General features: G+C 31.9%; 1 protein-coding gene across 1 annotated transcript in view; it reads left to right on the forward strand.

Annotated features, from left to right (window-relative positions):
- The first annotated feature begins 24,998 nt into the window (after nucleotides 1-24,998).
- Nucleotides 24,999-26,425, forward strand: part of LOC143195284 (voltage-dependent calcium channel type A subunit alpha-1) — a 182,784-nt gene continuing 181,357 nt past the window's right edge. The window contains exon 1 of the mRNA XM_076402295.1: nucleotides 24,999-25,177. Within this exon, the coding sequence (XP_076258410.1) occupies nucleotides 24,999-25,177 (179 nt within the window). The remainder of the gene's footprint in view (nucleotides 25,178-26,425) is intronic.

Below are 26,425 nucleotides of genomic sequence, written 5' to 3' on the forward strand. Positions count from 1 at the left end.
ATTTTTTATGAGAAAGAGAAATCAACTGCTTCTAACAGGTTTTGCTTGAAAGAAGTTTATTTTATATTTCAGTTCCATCACATATGCAGAGAAATCTTTTACGGAGTTAAACGTGATAGCATATTATCCTTTGCCCACTATTTTTGGCGTTTTCCATGATCCATTTTTCATCATCAGTTGTCATGTCATTCAGAAATAGTCCAGTTTTATTTCATCACCAATACATCGCAGATGCCAATTGTCCAATGTTTAAATCTATGGCTATTTGGATACTGTTTTTTTGTTGTTGTGTTTGATTGTTTTTGAATTATCAAATTGATAGAGCGTGATTATTCCCATGCAATTTGAAAGACGAGTAAACTGTTGCCGTATATTTTGATTGATAGTACCTTCGCCGCTAGTAGTGCTTAATGATATTTTAGGAATATTGTCTAGCTATCAACCAACATGTTACTCTTCGTAGCTAGTGCTGACGATACACTATAGCTTTTATAAAAGCTAAAATCTACTCGATAAATTTGTAGTGCTATTTTATCTGTTTTCTTTGAATTAGTCATTGTAAATTAAATTAAGTATTTTAAATTCGATTTTTTAGATTTATAACCAACCAAGAATACTTTAACTGAGTCAACTTACAACTCATATCACATATCACATTATTTTTTATAAGGTTGCAATGAGATTGCTTAATATATGCGAATTTTCATTTAATTAATGAATGCTAGAACCACGATATTTTACAGAAAAACAGCTCTATTAAATGGGTGCTATTAAATTGGGACTGCAGATTATAATTACCGCTAAATGGTATGTTGATAATTGTTTAAAAAAAAACATAAATATAAAGAAAGCGAATTATAATACATCATTATAACATATAGTATCGCAACGGTAACTTTTCATTATTTACCTCAAAACAGATGGACACCTACCAACAATATAACCTCCAGGTATAAGCTATTTTTTGCTGGTATCATATATTTTCTATTTGAACTTTGATCCGATCAAGCATGTAACGTTTCTTTCGCTTTTAATAGTAATAACGACTTAAACAAATATAGTAGTAACTACTGTTCTTAAATGTTAACAATGGTAAATTCGGCGCCTAAGATAAAAAAATCATTGTACGCGTGTTTTAAACTTCAAAGATTCCAGAAATTCTATTCTCAAAACTACAGGATAACGAATATTAGATTAGGCGTATAATTAGCACTAGACATCTGTTAACAACATAGCTTCTAGGTATTAGCGAGATTCTGTAAGCACTAAAAAAAATGTGCAAATAAGAGGTATGTATGTATTGTTAATGATGTATTGTTTTTGTAAAACATTGCAATGCGGTCATGAGCGAAAGAAATGGTGAGAAGTGTTTTGAAAGCTTTAAGAATATTTAATTAGACGGTGAATATTAAAAAGCTAGCGGAAAGCTGAGGATGAAAAGAGACGTGGAATTGAAAAGTCGAAATAAGTCATTATGAATTAAAATTAATGAGTGAAGAATTTAAGCATCCTGATTAATATCTTCACTTAGAAACGACCCGAAAATTGGGTCGACTTTTGGGTCGCCTGTCTTGATTTGGAGACTCTCTCTTGGTGAGTTTTATCAAATTATCCAATGAATCCTATAGATATTCAGTTGCCATGCCCTTTTTTGATTTTTTGTATTGAGCTGAGCTAGCGACCAGGGGTAAATCTTCCAAAATACCGTGTTTAGGATGCCACAGAGATAAATGAGCAAAATATTTAATTATTTTCATAAAATTCTAATAGGGATTTCCCAAAATATCGGCATTTTTATAGCAATATTGTTGGGAGATTGTCGGCCAGTGATTGATCACATTTTCTTTTCGCTACTTGACCTCTACTTTATTTGGAATATGGAAAAGCCTTTATAGTTTGCCATTAGTTTAAAGAGAAGGTGATCGGCGGATATAGTATGCTTTCACAGTACGCATGAAATAAGTAAGACAAGCCGAGGGGTTCTAATTGATTCGCGATAGTTCATAATTCAGGTTCGAAAAGTTTACATAAAAAGAACCAATTTGATGAAAAGCCTTGGTTCACTTTATTGTCATTACTACAAGTAGGTAAAATTAATTGTTTAAATAATTCGCAAGATCATCTAGCTGAAATCGGCAGCTGTGAGCAACCAAAGCGCAGGGTTAATCGACAACAGAAAACAAATAAAAGGGATCCAAAGACAGTTTACTACGAGAGCTATCGAAGAAGTTCTCCAACGACGACGAGAGAACTACTTTTATTAACAACCAAAACAAAAAGGAAACTTTTTCTCTTGTAGCCACTGTATAAACATAACCTTATCTTTATAGCTATCAGCACATTATGATATTAGTGGATTTTCTAGATACGCACATTGGACTTGCAGATTAGTTGAATCATCGATGCAATTTCCGTTTATTGTTTTAACGATTTACAGCATTAAAACGCAAGTAAAATATAAGCAAAATAACAATAGGTGCCAACAACAATTTCAACAATTAATCAAATGTAGAAAATAAAAAAATCGCATATACAGCTATTGTATTGCAAGCATCTCTAAAATTTTAAACTCAGTACTCATATGTGAACTATAACTATGTTTTGCTTGAGGGTCTACAAATAGTGCCTGGTTAGTTTATAGTCTATCATCGATGCTAAAATTATTTTATTGTTTATGTTTCAATAAAATGACACGTGGAACTTGATATAAGGGGTGTTTTACATAGCTCGGTGAATGGAGGTAGGATAAAATGAAACAGTTATGGGTACATAATATGACCGTTATTTATTGATGATGTAAAAATATAGAAATAATAGTAGATAAAGGGGGTGGCAGCGGTATTACCTGTAGACGAGGTTCGGGCAGTCGATAGTGGCAAGTCTGAACTGAACGATGGTCAGTGACTGAATACTCGAAAGTACCAAGTAGTTAATAATATCCCAGATAAACGTCTCGGGGTTGCCAGTTCAGCGTAATCGTTTACTAGTTGGCGCTGCTGGCACGCCGCCCGTATTCATTATCTGGGTATTTTGTAAACCGTTATTCTACAAGGCAGTAGTAGTAACAGAATTCCTCGATATTATATAGTATGAGTTAAGCTATATACAGTAAATATCCTGAAATAATTTCCTGATTTAATTAATTAAATAGTAACTTAAGTAACAGTGCAGTTATTACTGAGAATGGGAAAAAGTCCTTTAGTAAAACTAACCGTTTTATTAGCAAAATTTCAGCTCGTTTTCTTATATCTTGAACACGAATGTATTTAAACTAAATACTCTCTATTAATATTAACAATATTTTCGCTCTTTTAGGTATAGGCCATGCAGGAAGAATAATATAATCGGTAACGAAATTTAGGAGTTCTTGGCTGAAAGACAAAGTCAAGTGCTTTACATAATTCTAATTTCCCCTCAGTTTCATCACACATACAATATAGTCACGTTGGACTTTTAGATTTTTGCAATTATGGACGCCATTCCTTTTTCTTTTGTTAACAATTTAAAGCATTTTAACAAGAGTAAAATATGAACAAGATAACAATAGTTGCCAACAATTATTTCGCCCCTCCTATTAAAGGCATTCGATCTAGCCAACTCAATCTAACTAACCGAGGCCCATTTCCGCCCAATAATCCCCGATCATACATACAACGCTCGTAAAATAAAAGCTAAAGGCCCATTCGACCGCCATAAACCACATTTACGATGGCCGGGCAACTCAATTTCCCCCCGAAAACTTAATAATATAAAAAATATCCGCTAGAAATTAGTAGACAGCGAGCCGATTATCGTCCGTAACTTGGCCGAGGAAACCGTCTTCCCTCTCACGCCGCACACACCCACCCCGGAATTTTAAATCTAATAAGGTAATAAACGAAATGAAAATTCAGCAGGTTAAAGCGATTTCGAGGGGGTCATTATCGAGTTATTACGATATTAACGATGGTTCTGTTCGGAGAATTACTAGGTGGATTTAAAGATGAACCCTTCAAATTAATCATTCCTTCGTTACCCGTTTCTTGGTCGATTGTTGTTAATTGGAAATGGTTGTGCCGTAATATAGAGGGTTTGTTTTGGGAGGTCAATTTGCTTTATAATCTGCTGTAATTAAGCTTATATATTTTTAATAATATTTTTGAGAAATGTTGGTAGAATACTTCAAATTTGACATATTAAGTGTACGTCTAAATATTAATAGCTTTTTTTGACAAATTTAATTCATGTAACTATATTGGCAAGGAACCTAATCTTGAAAATATTGTTGGTTTTTTCTCTTACGTTGATGTTATTATCATATTACGATCATAACGCTAAAATAACCTCTTCAGACATATTTGTTTCTATCTGATCATTCAACAATAATAGTAACAGTTTCTTCAAAAATTATCTTCAAAGATAAACCTCCTTCTCTGTGTAATGATAAAACTCTCTGACCGCTATTAAGAGAATAATTAAACAGAACCATATTTTCAAACTTACCACTACAAACCGAAACTGATATAGAAACAGCAGGAATTAATATTACAAACAATATACAGGAAGCAGCATATTTCGCAACTCCTCAGTATAGCATTTACAAAAAAAACATACATACATCATGTGCAATTCGGAACAAAATTGCAGAAGAAAAAAGATTGCCAAGAAACAGTAACAACAAAGAACTGAATAAAATAAAGAAAATTTTACAAAGTAATAATGGAGCTGAAAGAGTTCATACAAAATCAACAAAACCAAGGCCTTCAGGAATTCTTAGAAAATCTGAAAAACATGAAAATAATTGGGCTAGAAGCAATAACGAAAAGGCCAACATCTTCTCAAAGTATTTAAAAAAAATTTATTTAAATCCTTCCCGTCTGAGTTATCTCAAGATGGCGAAAGTAAAATTACTAGTTTCCTGAATTCGCCGTTTCAAATGAATATACCACATAAAAAATTCACCGTCAATGAAGCTCAACAAATAATAATCAGAGAGATTAATTGTAACAAAGCACCTGGATATGATCTAATAACCGGAAAACCAATGCGTTATATCAGTGAAGGGGGTAATATTATTAACATTCATAGTCAATGCCATATTACGAATAAATTATTTTCCTAGCATCTGGAAAGTAGCTCAAATAATAATGATTCTCAAACGAGGGAAATACCAAAAGATGTTACCTCCTACAGGCCTATAAGTTTATTACCAATAATTTCAAAAGTTTTTGAGAAACTGTACCTAAAGAGGCCCAATTGTATAATAGAAAAAAGAAAGATCATTCTAGAACACTAATTTTTGCCACCAATTGAAGAAGTGCATAGACTTGTTAACAAAATAAATATGAACTTAGACGCTAAAAGATATTGTTAAGCTGCATTATATTGTTAAGATATTGTTAAGCATCCGGATTATGAGCTACTAAAATCTTACTTCACAGATGGTCATTTTATTGGAAAACAAGGCGATGAACTAACTGAATTACATGCAATATATTCAGGAGTTCCGCAAGGTTGTGAATTGGGTCCAGTACTATATCTTCTGTATACAGCCGATCTACCTACAACAAAAATAACCACTGTGGCAACATACGCAGACGACATGGCAGTCTTAGCCTCTCATGAATATCCACCCATAGCATCAATTAACCTACAAACACACCTAAAGTACAAATAAAAATGTGGCTGAAAAGGTGGAATATTAAAGCCAAAGAAAGAAAGAATCCAATCAAATAAATTTATACTCCGTAGAAGAACATATCCACCAGTCTATATCAATAAATGTCAACTCCCCCAAGCAGGGGATGCTAAATATCTTGGTATGCACCTAGATCGACGCCTAACTTAGAACAACTTGCCAAACGTATTGGCTTATCGGGCGGAAATTCAAGTTATCATTAGATAACTAGATATTATTGTATAAATCTATACTCAAGCCTATTTGCTCATATGGAATCCAACTCCATCATACAACGGTTTCAAAATAAAGTTTTGCGTGCCATTGTCGATGCTCCATACTATGTTTCAAATGAAGTGATAAAACGCGACATTTCTCTAGAGCCAATAACGGGTGTAATTCTACGGGCGTTTATTTGAAATATTTCGAAAGAGTGTCAGTGCATCCCAATGTTCTTGCTAATCAGCTAAATATGAGAAGTGACAGTTAACTACATAGACTAAAAGGTCTAACACCGTCCGATTATATTATTTCACATATATAGACTTTATATTTTATACAGGAGGGCCCATAATGAAGTAAATTTCCCTACTTTACACAACCTGTCACCATAGAAGTATGTCAGCGATTGGATATCCGCTGTTAATAGCTTTATATTCATTGATACAAAAGTATTATGGTTTCAGGCATTTTTTACAATATATTTTATATTCATCGTATGGCCGAAGAGTTAATAAAGAAAAGCTCAAAATAGTTTTGCTTCTTTAAAATAGTGTGGAAATGTGGAAATGAAGAAATTTAAAATCTGCCAGCTTGGTTGGTGCAGTGATCATAGCGACAGCATGGTTCTCCTACTGTCGCGGATTCGAATTCCGCTAAGACATGGTCATAAATTTATGTTTGTTTTTGTTTAAAATCTGAAAGAAAATTATCCCAGTCACGCCAGTAACCAGGCTGGATAAGACCGAATAATTTGCGGGATGATCTACAACTAGGTCACTTGTCAGTCGGTAGGCTCAACACATTTTAGATATTTTTTTTATGAAATAAAAAATATCAAACCAAATTTTTCATATTTCATAAAGAATACATAGAAGAAAAGAAAATGTGAAAAATTTAAAATCCAACATATTACGGTCTGACGAAAATGGAAGCGGCGTTTCAAAAAATGGTTCGCCTTATTTTACATGAGTGTAATCTTTAATCTCAAACCAAAAATAGAAATTTATTAATCTAGAGAAGTACTGTTATCATACAAATAATCGTACAACTAAGAAAAGTCATATAAAACTGTATTTTTTCACAAAATAAAAAAAACTATAAAAATATTTTTATTTTAAGGGTAATTTTAAGGTGAACGTACAAAATTCGGACCAAGATCAGGACCAGATTTATGCCATTTACTAGCCTTAATTTTAATTTTATGAGCTGGCTTACAGATTTTCCTAAGTGATATGTTATCCATCGTTGTTAGGTCTACATAAAGTTACGCCAGACAAAATTAGTGGTTGGCGGATATATATCCACTGATGCATACCATAATACTGTAATATCTTTATAACTCCACACTTAAAATGATTTAATCATACCTAGTTTGATTTAATTTTTTGCAAACAATTTTATATCTTCGCTAACCGCCTTAGATCTTCGTGGTAGGGGTATCACCGAAAAAATATCGATATTTCGACATATTGATATCTTAAAGTATATATCTGTAAAAATATTTTGATTATTCTATATAGATAGAATCATGGATACATTTTCACACCTTTTCAACATCTCGAAATCGTGTGTAAGCCATGCTGAATCGAACTGAAGAAATAGTAAACAGAAGATGTTATGTTAGGTGAGTGCGATAGAACTTCCTACTCGAACCGTAACAAATTTATTCGAATCAAACAATAAAGCTAATTATACATAATAATAATACATAATTAACATCTATATACACCTTATTACTCATAACATACTAAATACTAAATTGAAAACTTATTGTATGTAGAGAAATGCCAAATCCATCAATTTAATAGTTAGATTAAATCGTTTAACACTTGTTCACATTGATAATTCGCATATTGGATCAATATACATGCAAGCACCTAACAGATTTATCTAGAATAGAATCTGATTCCACCCAGCGTCCTCATCTCCCTCATTTGATGACCAGCAGCGGCCGTATTTCTAATTAATGGCATAAAATGTTACAAAAAGTCCTTTGAACATTTTGACTCAAATATACTTTGCTTGGTCTTTTATTGGTTTGTAATTAGATATTATTCGTTTTACGTCTTTAAAATTAATAAAAAGAAAAAATTGTTTTCTTGTATCAAAAACGCTCGGTTTTTCTTTGATTGAAAGCCGACTTCTTTTAATCTAATAGGAAAGGTAATGATGCAGGCGAAAACATTTTATTATATTTTTATACGACTTAAAAGTGTGGGGATAGTTTGTAATAGGTACTTTGTAAATATAAAGGGCTGTATACAACGATATTATTATAACTTGTCTGGACTTACGGCATTATACTACTGAGAGGTACAATAACCACTCATATAAACTTAATCAAGTTACGAGATATTTCAAAAAGACTATTTATTGTTAAGGCTTCATTATACATCAGAAATCAGATGAACCGCGAAGTAGGGATGAAGAAAAAATATCGATATATTGATATAAAAGCGAAATTTTATGAAGAAAATATCGATATTTTTAGCCGATATTATTCAATATTCTTTCATTGGTATAATAGTACTTTATTTTGAAGGTTTGGTTATTTTGATACTCAATTTTAAAAGTTGATCAAAAATATCACTACTCTTTAAAATATTTATAAAAAATATATATTTATTTAGGATAATATTTCCCTGTTTTTATTTTTTCTTAAAAATATAATTTATAAAATATATCGGCTAAAAACATCGATATTTTTTTCAAACAATTTCGCTTTTATATCAATATATCGATATTCTTTCTGCATCCCTACTTCGTGGTTCATCTCATTTCTGATGTATAATGAAGCGTTAACAATAGTCTTGTTGAAATATTTTGTATCTTGTTTAAATTTATATGAGTGCTCGTTGTACCTCTCAGTAGTATAAGGCCGTAAGTTCAGACAAGCTGTTATAATAATATCGTTGTATACAGCTCGGATTATAATACAAACTACCTCCACATTTTTAAGTCATATAAAAGTATAATAAAAAGTTTTGGCGTGCATCATTACCTTTCCTATCAGATTAAAAGAAATCGGCTTTCAACCAAAGAAAAACCCAGTGTATTTGATACAAGTAAACAATTTTTTCTTTTTATCAATTCTAAAGGCGTCAAATGAATAATATCTAATTACAAATCAATAAAACACCATTCACGGAAACTTTTTCTTTTCCTGTTCTGATTTAAAGAAAAGTATTTTTTGAATTGAAAAGATTTTTTGATAACATTTTATTCCATTAATTAGAAATACTGTCGCTGCTGGGCACCAATTGAGGGAGAGGAGGACGCTGGGTGGAATCAGATTCTATTTTAGATAAATCTGTTAGGTGCTTGCATGTATTTTGATCCGATATGTGAAGTATCAATGTAAACTAATAGTAAAAGTAATGTAATTAAATTTGATGGACTTGGCATTTCTCTACATACAATAATTTTAGTATTCAGTATATTATGAGTAATTTAGTGTATATAGATACTAATTGTGAAACGTTCAAAATTGCACTTTCGGCCTTAATTAGCTTTGATTCGAATAAATCCATTACAGCTCGAATGGGAACTCACCTGACATAACATATTCTGTTTACTATTTATTCAGTTCGATTCAGCATGGCTAATAGACGATTTGGAAATGTTGAAAAGGTGTGAAAATGTATCGATAATAAAAATTATTTTTATTAATATATATTGCATTGATTATTTTCAATAAATGCCTTTTAAATGTGAAAAATGAATAGAATGCACGGAAAAACAATTTTATCAGAGAGATTTTGAACTATTTCACGGCTTTCATTTAGATTACAGAACTGCTATTAATTGTGTTTGCAGAAAGAGAGATTGTAAAAAAGGTCATTGGCATCTTTCTAAAATTCCAAAAGGTTTGCCATGCAAAAATGAAAAAGATCGAGGATAAGAGGGGATGATGCTAATTTTCACATCAAAGAATGAATTTTCTAGATACGATTTAATGAAAACCGTCAGGACATGGGAAAACCTTACGTTAATTTTGTTGTAGTTGGGGTATTCCTGCGTCGTTTATTAATGCATTTAGCTGGTTTTTAATGACCTTGGTGTTAAGTCGGCATTGTACATTTAACTCTAATTTGTTTTCTTTAATAGTAGTTTCTCTTGGTAGTCTTTTAGACACTGAACTAATTAATATATTCATGTTTGAAAAAGTAGTTTGAGTTTTTCTTCTATACCCTAGATCTACATATAGATATCGATATTTTGAACAGTCATTCTTCAATTCACAACAATTCAATGAATCCATAAAATAGCGTGTTTGAAGTGTAGTAATAGAACATTTAGATTTAAAGACAAATTCATTAATTTATTCAATCAAAGAGCATTGTGCTTGGAATATGAAGATTCCCGAAGATTATTTTCGAAATATTTAGCTTTTTTACTTCCGAAACGCAAAAATGCATACTTATTGAAAATGATTAAAAACTACCTGATCCGACAGACGTTGTTCTATCTGAGCTACGGATATTTAATCCGAATATGAAATAAATAAATATATTTTAAAAAATATTTCAAAATCATTGTGTTTATTGTAATTCTTTTCAATGCACAACATTATTTTCATTCATATCATTTAAGCGAAGAAATTCACAATAAATGATTACAACAAACATATAATGACAACGCTCAATGTAGGTAATCAAGAGTTGAAACGTGAAAGCCAATATAATTTTGAAGCATTGCGATCAACTGTTCATGAAGAAGGCGTTAATTAAGGTAGTGAATGATGGAATTGGCATCATTTTCTTCTTATATGCTCCTAGTGTATCTGGAACAACGTATTTAATATCATTGATAATTGCACTTGCATTTGCTTCCACAGGTATTGCAGTTACGTCATTGGAAGGCGTTCAAACATCAGCACTGAAGTTGCCCTTGAACATACAAATCTTCTGCTACAGCTGCCACTTCTGCAACTTCTGCTACAGTCACAGTGTTGTAGAAAAACAAATTGATCGTAAATTCATGAATACACAATGGCACACAAAAAGCCTTTGGAGGCACAAGGAAATGCAGACGTGGACGTCATGCTGCTGCTTTATAATAGATATCTAGAATAAATGAATGGCTATGCTGAGAGACAACTTTTAACATAATAATAAAAAAGTCAATATTCGGAAACGGATGAATATAGTGGCTCTGGGCTGTACGGGCTTCGATTTTAAACTTCAATACCTTGCAATGTGTTTACAAAACGTTTACTCGTTCAATAGTAACGATTTACAGTGAACTGTAATCGTTTGCGTGTTATAACTGAATGTAACTTCATGGGTATTAAAGGCAATATTTTGATGTTATTAATTTCGATTTTATTTTCTTCTATTTTGCCCGAATATCTCTTTGACTTGCAACATTGCTTTTTTTTCAATCAATTTCTGTCTAATGGGTTGCTTTTTGAAGGACCAAATTCAAATTAAAATAAAAAATGACTCCGTTAACGCTTTTATATTACCAAATATACCACGTGTTCGTCTATCAAAACTTACTAGAAATCGATATTAAATTAAACTTTTAATATAAGACATAATTACATCGAACTATATGCGAAGACCAAAAAACGCACTTAAAAAAGTCAAAACTAGATAAACCTACAGATCAAGAGGACTGCATACTAAGATATTAATAAATCGATGCCGATTCAAAATTAAATGTTTGATACTGAATATTACGGGCGATGAAATGCGGATCATATATTACAACAATTGCCCAAGAAGATCGTGGTCGAAGTCCGCAGTTCTGCTGTCAACTAATGCGATTGAAGTAGGCAGTTAAAAAGCACGACTCCATATTTATTTAATTGGAAAAATAGAGACAAATCAACTTGGAAATGTTTATGCATCCACCGCATAGCCTAGACCTTGCTCCTTTAGACTATTATTTGAAGTGGTTTATGAAAAATTCGATTCATATTTCGCCAAATATTTCAGAAGTCTTACAGTGATAGATTCATGATTTTACATCAATATGATAAACGGTTATCAATCAAAATGGCACATATATTATTGATTGGAATATATAGTATATGAATAAATTTGCTTTGAAAATATGAAATAAGCTGAAATGACTATTTTGCATTGATCTTTGCGTATTTAAACGACTTTTTATTAGACGGCTATTAAATTAATTTTTTTTAATATTATTTGATCATATATTCCGGAAAATTTCAATTCAATAATTTATATTCCGCCCATATCTTGTACGAAACTTCTGAAACTGGGCTACTAAAATTTCGTTATTATTGAAATATTGTTCAACAATAACAATACGTGCTCTTTTCTTAGGAACTTTTAACTGTCAGTTGTTAAACTATTTTTATTAGGTTCTCAACACTTTACTGCAGAGATGTAACAGAACCTATATAAAAGTATTATTAAATCTTCAAAAGTCTGTTCAAATGTGATATTCAAATTTTATCTACTATCTATTTATATATATTTAATTTTAGATACGGAAAATGGTATTTATATTAAATATTTATTATACATCTCAATTTTATGGTTCTTTATTTTGGAACCTCATTTTTTAATTAGATCGTCATACATACGATTTCCCAGCATGTTTATTTTAAATAATAACATTCAGTTTCAAGAGGTCATACTGAGCTTACAGAAGAAGTCATTGGTACTATAGAGAAAGACCCATATCTATCGTTGTGCATAATAATTTTGCCTATGTCCATCTACTTTATATAAAAAACAAATCATGCAAGAATTTAAATAGTACCATTACCGAGCGTAGATTCAGTTCACTTTCTGGAGTCCTATTAGTCCAGCTTCAAGAACCAGCGCCATAAATCTATACCATATCTATTATATTAACTCTGTACCAACAACTGACTTATCTATTCTTGCTGGATATTTCAATGCACATACAGGCTCAGTCGATCTGAGTGGGAATAAGTTTTAGGGAAGTTTGGCTATGGAGAAATTAATGTGATGATTCATTTACACATAATTTATTTCATTAAATAACTATGTACAACAACAAATACAATAATTAATTTTTAAACCCTCTGAAGCATCCGCTAATATGACGAAATTCCTAGGCACTCATTCAGCAGTGTTGAATTATGTCTTGATTAAGTCCCAGTTTAGTTTGACAAAAAAGAGTAGCCTAATGACGTGTTGTTTCTGTTGGAAGTTACTGCATCGAGACATAAATATCGGACGTTGTACCAAACGTTTAGGATATTGAGCGTTAGTGCTAAATCTACCATCAATATTTAAAAATAGGGTAAAGCCTTCGTACGGTTCAATGATGGATGTGTTGAACGATCGATGGAGTTCTTAATGCACAAAGATTAGCAGCTCCATTAGTAATTGATATACCAAAAACTTAATTTCCTAATTATGAATCAACAATGAACGATTTGCGCATAGCAACAAAATAATTGAGGTGTGGTTAGATCGCTGGAGCTGATAAAAGGACAGCATATATTATTTTAAGAGTTTCAAATTCTGTTTACGTAAGTTATCGATCGGATATAGGACTATACGTATGGAAAAAAGTATTCATTGTTGCAATATTGAAAAAAGGCGATAGTAAACATTGCAAATCCTATCGAGGAATAAGTCTCCTTTCAATTTCCTGTACAATTATTTATAAAAATCATGCCAATTAGACTTGAAATAGCTCACAAAAAAAACAAGTCGGGGAGAGCGATCTAATAAGACAGAGAACCAGATTAAGATATAAAGTGTGCTAGTGTGGTTTTAAGTGATTTTCGTTCTGCTTTCGACTGTATACACTTCGGGTAAATTTGGAAGATGTTCCCTAAAAATGAATAATATTTTCCACCTTATAATAGTTTCATTTGTTGCATATGAGTGCAAATGATTTGTCAACTTTCACTTGAGATCTCAGCCGGTGTTAGCCAAGAAAATGTCATGTATCTGATTTTTTTTATTATTTAATTATTACATTGTTACTGGTCATTTCACAATGTGTTTTTATGATAACTTAAATCTAGATATATAACTAGGAAGACCCATCGGCCCTATCTTAGTCTCTGGTGATATAATGTTTATACATATCACTGCAGTATTTTTAATTATATGCACCTCACTAAACAACACTACACAAGATCAGATGGTTTGATTCTTTTGAGTCTGTGTCCTGTTCCGGTGGTATCCAAATGCTGCAATACTTCGATATTCTCATGAGAATGGAGTCTATCCTCATGCCCCCTTGCAATTCTTTTAATTTCTTAACTGAATGTGGGTATATGAAGGTCTCGATGTAGGTAATCAGTGCTACAGTATTTGGGTGCGCCCACAATACCTCTCAGGACTTTGTTCTGAAGAAGTTGTATTTTATTTTTGTTACCCTTTGCAGAACATCCCCGTAATTGAACTCTGTAATTGTCCATATAGGTTTCAGTATTTGCTTATACAATAGCAATTTATTATGTACTGATAATTGTGATTTTCTTCCAATTAATTTTCTTAATTTTCCTGTATTTCGATTACACTTCAACAACAGTTATTTTCTTTTGTTCTTTATATGATCCTTCCAGTGAAGTTTTGCATCAAGATTCATTCCGGGATATTTAGCGTTGTTGCTATATGGAATGATGGTATCATTTGATGTTATTGGTGCTTGTACGGTCTGTTTGTAGGTGAATTACACATGTTCGCTGATGATGAAGATATATTCGCTGATACATATGTTAGGGTTTCCAGCATTCTTCCTGATATAGTTCACATTGCGGAGCCATATAATTTGAGATTTACGTTATTGAACAAAACAGCAGAGTATTGACAAGTGATACATCGCCTGCAAAAGTAAATCTCAATTGCATCCAATTGGTAAAAGTTCAGGTCTTCAAATACTTGGGTAGCAATACATTGACAATCAACCAAGCTCTTAAACTTTTAAACTTTTACTTCTCTTATATTGTACGTGCAGAAGAGAAGAAATATTACGATCAAGGCTCCAAGAACATAATAGAAAGTAATTCGTTTAAAATAGTACAAACAATACATAGTTGAAGAACAAACTAAATATCCTCCCGCACATCCAAGTTAGACATTTGTAGTATTATAGTTATTTTTTTAAGTCGTTCAAAGATGGTAAGCAACATAATATTCTTTCGAATCGAAATCTAATTCGAATCTGGAAGGTTATAATATGCATCTAATAAAACGAATTATCACTTCACTAAAGGTCAAGTAAAATTAAATATTGTCAAAGATCAAGTAAACGGAATCAAAATTCATAAATTATGTAGTTCCTTAAAATTACAAAGGCGTTATTCTCTATAAGTTACAGTGTACAGTCTTTTTGAGATAGATTTAGGGGGTAATTTTTTAGCTCGTTTAGATAATATTTAAAACGACATGTATAGTGAAAAGAACATGCATGCTTGCACTTACGAAGAACTAATTCGACCTTACAAAATTTGAAACGATGAATCTTTGGGAATTTATGGGTATCTAATACTTATTGAGACAAGAAACTCACCACCATTCACCATTTTTCCCTCATTAGAAGTGAAAAAGTTATTTAACCTGTATCTTATGTATGTTAATAACCTGTATCTCCACAAGAACCCGAAGGAGAAGCATTATAGATAAAAGTTGATTTACTAGCACAGAGTCTGACAGAACTGTCATTTCTGTGAAGGTGCCATTTACGTCTACATTGTTCTTCAGTTCGCTTCAATAATGGTTTGAATCGAAGAGACAACCCGCAGCTTCGAAAAAGTCATGTATAAAGACAACAGAAATCAATTTGTGAAATAGAGACTAACGCTGTCCAAGGTAGAAAGTGTTGCGACCGATCGCCAACAGTGGCGAAATTTGGTGAACAATATATGTCTTGCTAATAATATGTGCTGACTAGTGGTTAAGAACTAGATACTCTCTTCAAACGATGTTGATAAGATTCAGTAAATATATCCAAAACGAGATGCAATTAAGGTCAGTTTGATTAAATTCTATTGCATATAGAATTTGGATTTTCAGACATTATTACCGTCAGAAAAATTGACAGAAAAGACAGATCAGTCATCGATCCATTTTCAAGAAACGGCACCAGCCATAACATTTGTGATATTTATAATTTATTTGTTCTGTAAGTGTTTATACACTCGGTGAGTGGAGGCAAGATTAATCAAAACAGTGGTGGTTACATGATGTGACCGTTATTTATTGGCGTTATAAAAATATAAAAAATATAATGGATAAAACTTCGTAGTACCCTTCAACGATCAACATCAACACCTGGAGGTCGTCAGATTTTCGTTATCGTTTACTAGACGTCAGTACAGATACTGCTGCTTCATCGTTGTTTTGACACTTGAATGTAGTCAATAGACGATGTTGAAAATAAACTACTTTCCAAAGAAGAAGCGAGAGGCTGTAGGATTCGCTGTATCGATCACTATCGATCACTATTTGAGGAAAATATGTAACGAAGGTATCCGACCAAAGAAGCCCAAAGGCTTTCAAATAAAAATGTCTGCCGATAGGACTATGAGTGAACGAAGTATTCTACTTCTACTTCACAAAGTCTTCATTCTGCTTTAAACATAGCGCCAAAATAAATGTCTGTCGAAATTCTGATATTAGATGGTGAAAATTAGATGTTAAAAGCTCCAAGATTTATTAAAACAAAATTTATAAAAAAATGGAAAAATGAAGTGAAATTTAGGAAACTTCTTTGTTCCAGCGTTAGAACTGAATTTAATGAAGAACATAATTTTATAAGAACGTTGAAGGAAAACGTAAAATGAAAACCAGTCTTTATTAAAATATGTATATACTTTGGATCGAAGAAAATACATATGTGACAATACAACAGTGACTTAAAACACACCATATTCCACGTAACCTCATTCAAAAATCCAAATAAATTATATGGACCAAAGGAATTATATGGCTAGGGAATAGAGGTAAGATGAAATGAAACAATGGTTCTTACATGATGTGACCGTTATTTAATGACGTTATAAAAATATGAAAAATATATTAGAGAAAAACGGAGCGGTTCAATTTTACCTGAAGGGAGGCTTGGACATTCGATAGTGGCACGTTTGAACCCAATGATGGTCAGTAACTGAAATATAAAAAGCACTCTTCAATGATACTCGACATCAACATCTTGGGGTTGCCATATCCTTGATAGCGTTTACTAGCCGTCGCTGCTGGCACCCCCCATGTTCAATATCTGGGATAATATTTTCTGGGTATTTTCTAGACCCCTATTGTAAGATATTAAATTCGACCTACTTCAAAATCGCTACAATTCCATTTTAAAGTGCTATACCCATGAAAGTATATATTATTGCGATTCGAAAAAAAACATTTCCAACACCCGTTGTAACTATTATTTTAATGACAGCCCTTCCATAATTCTTGTTTCTATTTTATCGTTTTATAGGCAACAAGATACCCCTGTGAGAATGTGTTTCGACTTCAGCCGCAAAGGGTTTCGGAAAACGTCGAGGCGTAGACCGAGAACGGTAGCTTTCGAAATATTTTTGAAGCTCCTGGGGTCGCTTCTCCCGTAGGCTAACTTTACACGTGTCGACGTAGTAGTTCCACTGTCGAGTTTCCAGACGTGTTTCAGAAGTTCTCACGCAATTATCGCCCGTACGGACGATGTTTTAACGCGTCACGATGCCTGAAACTCGTGTTGTCTTTCGCTGGAGAAATAATTCCTTTGACAGAATTTCATTTCAAATAATTTTCTTTATATATTGTGTGCCATATGTTCATTATTGAGTCATATCTCACGTAAATCATATATATTCAAATGTTTTTTTAAGTTTTTATATAATTCTTGTATAAACATTTATAAATTCGCTGAAGATATAATTTGTACAAGCGCTATACAAATGTTCATATTCAACATTTAATTTTTAAAAGACTTTTTAAATAGATGGTTATTATTGATATTAAATAAAACCAATCTTACTTCTGTAGAACTATTGTCTAATATTCTGCAATCTCTCTGACATGAATATATAAGAGAATAATATGAATACCTGAATTATACAAAATATGTATTTATTAATAAGTTGTTGAACCACCATTTTATTTTAATACAGCTGCAATTCCGTTAAAAGAATTATCGCGATCATCGCCCTTCCAGGAATGTTAATCACCGCACTCCTTACGTGTTCACAGTATTACACAAATGAGCATTGACTTCTGCTGTTACTTTTGTCGTAGTATCTTTATGTTGTCTAGCCAAAATCCCCTTGAATGTCCATTGGTATCTTTGTTAGTTCGTCTACAATTCCTACTCATCGAAGATGGTTTACCATATTTTGTAGATTATGCCATGATACTAGATACTGTGTAATTAAACATAAGCACTAGGTTAGAACATATGAGGAGAGAATGAATGCTAAATGTTTTGTAGATATGGTAAATGCATTAGACAGAATTCAGTGATTAATTTTATCAAAAAAGATGTGCATAGGTTGTAGCAGAAGAAATAAAAATACAGTGACACCAAGATGACTTGCCAAGTAAACACACCATCGACGGAAATAAGAACTAAACATAAAAAGTAAATATGCTCTCGAATGAAGGTGAAATAAGTTTCTCAGATATACAATTGTTAATTAGGCCTCCAGGGGGATAACACTATATAAAAAAGCGCGGCCAGAATCTCTACTTCATGGATGGTGTGGAAAAGAGTTCAATGCAAACAAAACAAACCTAACCTACAAACTGCTATACCTGTGTTCTTAATTGTAGTTTTAAGTCATTCCATAACATATTTATTAGATGTACTATAATTTTAAAATAAATTATATATGATAACATTTTTGTTCAATTATTTTATTTAGATTAGAATTTTCTTGCATGTCAAAGCCAAACTGAACTAAGACTAAGAGTTGATGCAGCAACATTGTAATGTTTCAACGTCTCAAATATCCACGACGCATTACTAAAAAAAACTTTGAATAGACTATATATTACATGCCATTCATATCATTTTGTCTATATTCTGTAGAAGTACTGTACTGAATTAAATACTTTTCGAAGCGAATAATAAGCAATGTTTCTTAGTATTACTTTAATGTTATTTTAAAGTATTCTATGTAGGCAGGTATTTTTAACATTAATCCAGGTATTAAAAAGTATTTCAATTACCTCAAATAAACATTAGTTATTACAATATAAAGCATTTTTTAAAAGACACCAGGTAATAAAAGACTCGGTAATTTGTTCCAAAAATCAATTGAAAAGTTGAATAACCAAATGAAAGTAGAATGAGATCGATATTTATGCAACTGCTGTATTCCAGGAAAAATTTAATATAAAAGCAGTGACGTAATAAATTAATTTTTCTACAATATTTATTTTATGTCCACATATACATCGATGAAAATGGAACATCATTTATAACGGAAACCCGTGTTAAGTTGGGAAATAATTTTATGTATGGAAATCTCCAAAATAAGCTTATGATCCAGAATACTTGCTTCTTATAGTCAATCATAATATGGCTAAGATGGAGTTCTTAGTACAACTAGCATATTTCTGCCAAACAATGTCTTATTCCAGGATAATAATACCATATGAACGGACAAAAAAGTTCAGTCTTGGTTTGAGGAGCACCAGAATATCATCAAACATTTTCCTTAGTCACGATAATCGTCAAATATCAAATAATTGAACCGTTATATGGAGGTTTAGAGCAGAACGTGTTGTGTTGATACTCATCTCTAACATGAACAACTTATTAATAAAAATATTGGGTATACCTGCTGTAAGTGCTCCAATTATTTTGTGCCTTCATTGATGATATATCTTACATCATTTACTTTGGGTTTTTCAATAACTTGCAGCTATATATAAGTATCAAGTAGTTAAACGCCGATTTTTATTGGTACGCCATCATAAAATTTTCATGTAGTTGTTGACGGTTTGACTCTACTAAGCTTTTTGTTGGGGTACTTTCTGTAGTTGTCATCACTGTGTATTTATACCTTCAAATCATTGATACAGAATGCCCATCGTGACATCTGTTGTATGTGACGTGGCACCGTCCGGTAGGAAGAACATATTGTCCACATCTGCATTATTCGATTTGGATTAAAATAACTCGATTATCATAGTTCTGTAGCTTGCCGTTGACGGGACGAAAAAGTAGTAGTAGGAAAAAAACATGTTCCAATTATTAGCTTTAAAATCCGTGAACTTAATTTACTCGAAAAAATTTTATATTTAACTTATTCTTATTATTTTTTGAGATTCCAATGTGGGCTGAATAATTTTTACCGATGTTAAATTTGTGTGTATATTTTCGTTTTCGATAGGTTAAGGTAAAGGTTCTTTGAAATGCATTGAAACGAATTGTATGCATCGACGATAATGAATGACTTATTATATAAATCAGAATTAGGAATTGCATCTTGATATTACAACGCTCTTCGTTATTTACGTCTATAGCTATCCAGTCTGAAATGCAAACAACAAACTCTGTGATCTTCAAACTTAGATGTAGATGTCTGTATGAGATTCTAATCAGTTTATCATTATTTACTTTTAAAAACTTACGGGCTAGAGCAGGATTATTTTTAAAACAAGGCACTTTGTTTTAACCCTCACATACTTGAATACAATACTCTGGTTTCGCTCTTACTTTTAAACAAATCTTTTTCTTCTTAAACACTATAGAAATGGCGTCATAACAAATTACATTAAGATTATAAGATAATAGATAAAAATATAACCTAAGATATCTTATATTGTTTCAAATCACAACAAGTAAAGAAAGCAAACCTGATGGTAGTTGTGACTAATACGCATACGAACGATATCGTCAGGATTATATTCTTATTCTACGTCTGCAAACTAAAAAAATAATTTTATCTTTCGCAGAACCATCCATCACAGTTTCATCACAATCGAATTAATCATTAACATTTATATATTAGACTGCAAATTAAATTACTTTCTCGTTATATATTAATAATAGTTTAGCTTTATTAGTTTTATTATTTATACTAAACCGAAGTTACATAATTGAGTACTTATTTCGAGAATAATTTAAAAATGAGCTAAACGCAATTAAGGTATATAATTACTTCCTTAAATTAATCTTATTTTATGTATGCCCATGGAAATGTTACCTTATCTTAGCAAAACGTTTTAACGACTCAGCGATAATAATATTTTATCTAATCTTCTTACACCTTTAATTAGATAGGATACGCTGATAAAAGGACGAGTAAAACAAACATCGACAAACCGTTTTATTGCAGCGTTTTAGGGCCATTTTTTACCGTAGATCGTTATATAAATTGGATATTGGATAACGTACGGTCCAATAAATTTAATTAAAAATAGATAGCCTTTTAAAAGTATTTATTCTTAGATGATCATTTGATGACTCTTGTGGTTTTATTCTACTAATGTTAACAGTAAAGTTAGTTATAGTGTTTAATGACGCCGATGTATTAAATATTAATAATATTTAGAGAGTGTTTTAAGAACTAAGAGAAATAATGTGTTATTATTGGAAGGCAAGGGATTCTTTTAAAATTTTACTTAATATTTCTTTTTAATATTATATCTGCCACTTGTAAATAGTATATGTAGGTCTGAAAATGTTTTCATTATATATTAAAAAATTACTGAATTTTCCAATTAATTGGAAAAGTTAAAACTATTAACTAGGTAAAACTTCATTACGTTACTATTATGTTTGCAAATAATTAATACTTTAATACACTAATGTTTATGTAAAGACTTCTGTGCCAAACAAAGTGTTTGGAAAACTTTTTATTTTACTATTTTAATATGAAAAAAATGCCTGTGAAAGTCATTATATCTTAGCGAAAGTCACGTTGTAGCCGACCAAAAATTTAGCAAAAAAATTATGCACTCTAAAATGGCATTATGCGCATGAAAAACAGTTTCGTATTTACTACTGAGTTATAAGGTTATAAGGATCACAAAAGCTAATCAATGCCCGGGCGAATCTCGCGAAAATGTTAAAATTGAACTTTCAACATTTATTACTTTTGTTATTTGATTGAAGCCCATTAGACACAAGAAAGTTAGGGTGGAGCTGCTTCCGTTATATCTCAGTTGTCCATTTTGGTTTATACGATTTAAAATCTGTGATTTTGATGTTAATAAAAAGAACGGTTTAAAGGGATCAAAAGAATTCTAAGACAATGATTCTCAAAACTTATTGGCCTAAAACCTAATTCAATGTCTCGAAGGTCATTGATGATTCAACTATTTGAAGGCGTTTACATGCGATAGGAAACCTCCAAAAAGAGGAAAACTGATATCACACGAATAAACACCAATGCCTTATTGCACATGGGTTCAGCAAGTTTAAACATTACACCTTCTCCACTTTCGTAATAGAATGAGCTCCTAAAATTTTTTTTATTACTCTTCGTTCTAAATCTTCAAAATGTTTTATTACTCGTCCTGAGTCCACAATCTATCCTATTGGCAATAAGTATTTCTTATGTCTAAATTATATATACATGGCATGTAGAAAATCACTTCATTAAGCAATCTTCTGTATAAATATTATTTTAATTAATTAGTCTTATTCTAAAGCTTATTCTAAAGTTTACATATGTCCAGTAATTAGATCAGGTGGTGTTAAACGTTTTAGTCTACGCATTTTATTTGAAATATAGTACGCAGCACCAACAATGGCACGCAACACCTTATTTTGGAACCGTTGAATGATATATTAGATTATATTAGATTTGCTAGCGGTGCCCCATAATTGGATTCCATATGCCCAAATGGGCTTGAGTATAGACTCATACAGCAATACCTTGTTATCTAATGATAACTTGGATTTGCGCCCGATGAGCCAATACATTTGATATAATTTTAGTTCATTTTAATTGTTTCCATTTAGAGAGTATGTGCTTCTTCCAGGTTAGGCGTCAATCTATGTGCATACCAAGATATTTAACACGCTCTGCTTGGGAGAGTTGACTATGATTGATATTGACTGATGGACATGTTCCTCTGCGCAGGGTAAACGTGATATGAGTGGATTTTGTTTCATACATACTGATTGACGTATATTGTACCAATATTTATCAATAAAATCCTTTTTAAAGTGAAACAACTAGCTCCTAATACATTTGGAAGACATATATATTTCAAGAATTAAACGACTAAATAAAAATAAATGTAACAATCTATCTCTAACCGTTCTTCGGCTTCAACACTAACTATTCAGATTAAATATATATTAGTCACGCCGAAATAAGTAACCAAAATTATTAAAGTTGTAATTAATCCAAATAAATGATCAGGTTATGACTTAATAACAGGACAATTGCTGCAAAAACTACCAAACGAGAGAATTAGAAAACTCACCAACTTGATCAGTGCATAATTTCGACTAAAACATGTCCCAAGCGCTTAGGAGATAACTGAAATTATCATGATCACAAAACCTGAAACATCGAAAAATCTGAAAAAAAATAAAAAAAGCTTATAGACCTATCTCACTACTATAAGCAATATCTAAGACATTTGAAAAACTCCTGCTGAACAGACTGAAACTGATTAGAGAGATAGAAAAAAACTAGCAGACCTATACAGTGGGTAGTATATTAGAATTAGCACTACAGTTTGGGTTTATTAATGGACATTCGATGATTGACTAGGTGCATAGTATAACAGATATAACTGAAAAAGTTAATGAAGGTAAAAAGATATTCAGCTATATTCTTAGATGCATTCATTATTATCACTACTACTACAAGCTAATTATTAATAGCACAAGCTTTCGGTAAGGTGCAATGGCATGACCTTGAACATGACCTGAAACAACACTACAACTATTGAAAATTTACAATACAGCCAGAAAATTTAATAGGTCAATTGAAAAGTCCCCGGCCTGACACATAGATGGCGTTACTACAATTAAGACCATATATTTTAGTTAGACCTAACTCTCAAAAGATGCGTGTATAAATTTGACAACTGTGGGATAATTAGTTTGTAAATTATAGCATTTTGAATGAAGCAACTTTTGTTATTGTGAATAAAATGGATAATTCATCCGAGTGGACTGCACACCATGAACTCTCTTGAAAGCGTGGGATAACGTAACAGTCGGCAGGCAAGGTTATGACGTCTGTATTTTAGGAAGCGCATGGAATAATTTTCATTAACTACCTTTCAAAACAAAGGACCATCAACAGCCCCTATTACATAACTTTATTGGATCGTTTGAAAGACAAAATCGCCGAAAATCGGCCGAATTTGAAGAAAAAGAAAGTGCTGCTTCACCAAAACTATGCACCATGTCACAAGTCAGTAGAAACGATATCCAAAATCCATGAATTGAGCTTTGAATTGCTTCCTCATCCACTGTATTCTCCAGATCTCGCACCCAGCAACTATTTCCTGTTCCCAGATCTCAAAAGTATGCTCGCTGGGAAAAAAATTTCGTCGAATGAAGAGGTGATCGCCGAAACTAATAATCAGTGTATCATTCTTGAAGGGGATTATGTTGAATAAAAAAATTAGTTTTGCCAAAAAAATATGTTTTACTATGGTAGGCCCGGGACTTTTCAATTGACCTGTTAGATACAAATAAAATGGAGCCGAGTCTAAAATAAATGAAGCTAAAGCAGATGTACCACAAGGAAGTCTAAGGATGGGGACCAATACTTTACTTAGTTTACATATGTGTTATACCACAGGTTACCATAGAAGCATTTGGACCCAAATTCGCAAAGCAAATTGCGATTGTAATGCGAAAATGTTTTAGTTACACTACACTAACTCTTTGTATTTTAATCATAATATGATAGGAAAACACAGTAAACCAAAATATTGCATGACTTATAAAGGCTGGAATCATACTTCAATTGTGAATACTTATACCTGGACCTAATAGATATTATAGCTCTTCAGAATGTGGCATTTGTGTTAGTTTAAAGAGATTTCATTTGTTTCAGTACACTGGACAGTATACGCCCAATTGATGTATTAATATACGGGATTTTATATTCTTTATTTTAAGCTAGAAGAAAACACTATAAACTACAAATAAAATATACACTGTGTATCTCAAAAATACAGTAGATAACAGTAAAATTTTATAATAATATAAATTTAATTGTTATATCTATTATTACAGAATGCTCGGAAGTGTGGCCGGTCGCCACATGTCCAGACGACGAGGCTCCTCACCAGCGATCAAGTGGGATGACGGCCCCCCTCCAGTCAGCAGATATGCAAGAAGAAGAAGAGCAGTCACCACATCTGACCACAAAAGCTGTGCCCTTATACAGACCAGGCTTAAATTGGGTGATATCATGTAAGCATCAATATTTAATGGAACTAAATATTAATATCAGATAGTTTATAACAACTTATATTTACTGTTTCTTAATCATTCAATTTGTTTCAATACTAATTTATATATAGTATGATACAATACTAAGGACTATGATACAGCAGTAACAGCAATTTGTAATAATCTTTGCATATTATTTTTTTTACAAATTTATAATCTAACTGCCTAAATCCAACGAATCCAATGGGCTTGAAGGGAATGTTAATCAGTTTTTAGTCACTGTGAAGCATTTGTCGCCAGCGGGCAGTGCCTTGTTTGTTTTTGAAAGTTTGGAAAGGTCAACATATTAAAAAATCTAAAATCTGAGGTGAAAAACGGCGGAAATCGTACAAGAAACTCCAAGTATTTTAAATGTACATAGAGCATCATTACATGACATTTTTCAGTAAGATCTAAATATACACTCTTATAAAATTTCAGTGAAGCAAGAATCGGCCCACCAGGATAACAACTGGGGGCGTGACCTCGTATATCAAACATTTGAACATTCACCGACATCTTGTTTTCAAATGAATCTAGTTTTCATCTAAACATGCAAATAGAGAGAGCTGGCAATAATGAAATGAAATAAATCCGAAAAGCGAGCATGAGAAACGCAACTTGTGTGCTTTATTAATATATAAATTATGCTTTTCTATAGAATCCACTAAATGTAACATTTCTTGTATATACAAATTATGATTATATGTTATTCAACTGAAATCTGATTAGTAAATTTAATTGGATAACCACTTTAATACTAGGTCTTAGAATTAATTTCCAACGTTTATTATTTTATTAATGAATATTAATATTGATTTCAATAAAATTGCAAAACCTTTGTCATTAAAAATATTCCCCATTGTTAACTGCTATTTCTTCACCTTTCGGTAAAGGCACAAAGCCTGCGTCGTCTTCAAATTTAACACATTCGCTGCCGATCTGGGACCAAATACTTCCCCTAGCCTAGACCAATATTCCTAATAACGTTTTTTAATGTTTGGTCCGGTCTAGATTGTAATATTTTTTGACTATTTTTTTTTGTTGGCACTGAGCCCAAATTTTATTGCCAATATCCGCAAATCGAGTTCGTGGTGAATGAAAATAGACAGAATAGGCAAATACGTTGTTGATTAGAAGATATAATTCAATATACCACAACAAAATTATATATATAAATATATATATATATATATATATATATATAATTTTAATTTATTACTAAAATAA

The sequence above is a fragment of the Rhynchophorus ferrugineus genome, unplaced genomic scaffold (assembly GCF_030347505.1).
Source record: "Rhynchophorus ferrugineus isolate W39M unplaced genomic scaffold, kcgeb_rfMv2 rfM4, whole genome shotgun sequence".
Lineage (NCBI taxonomy): Eukaryota > Metazoa > Arthropoda > Insecta > Coleoptera > Curculionidae > Rhynchophorus > Rhynchophorus ferrugineus.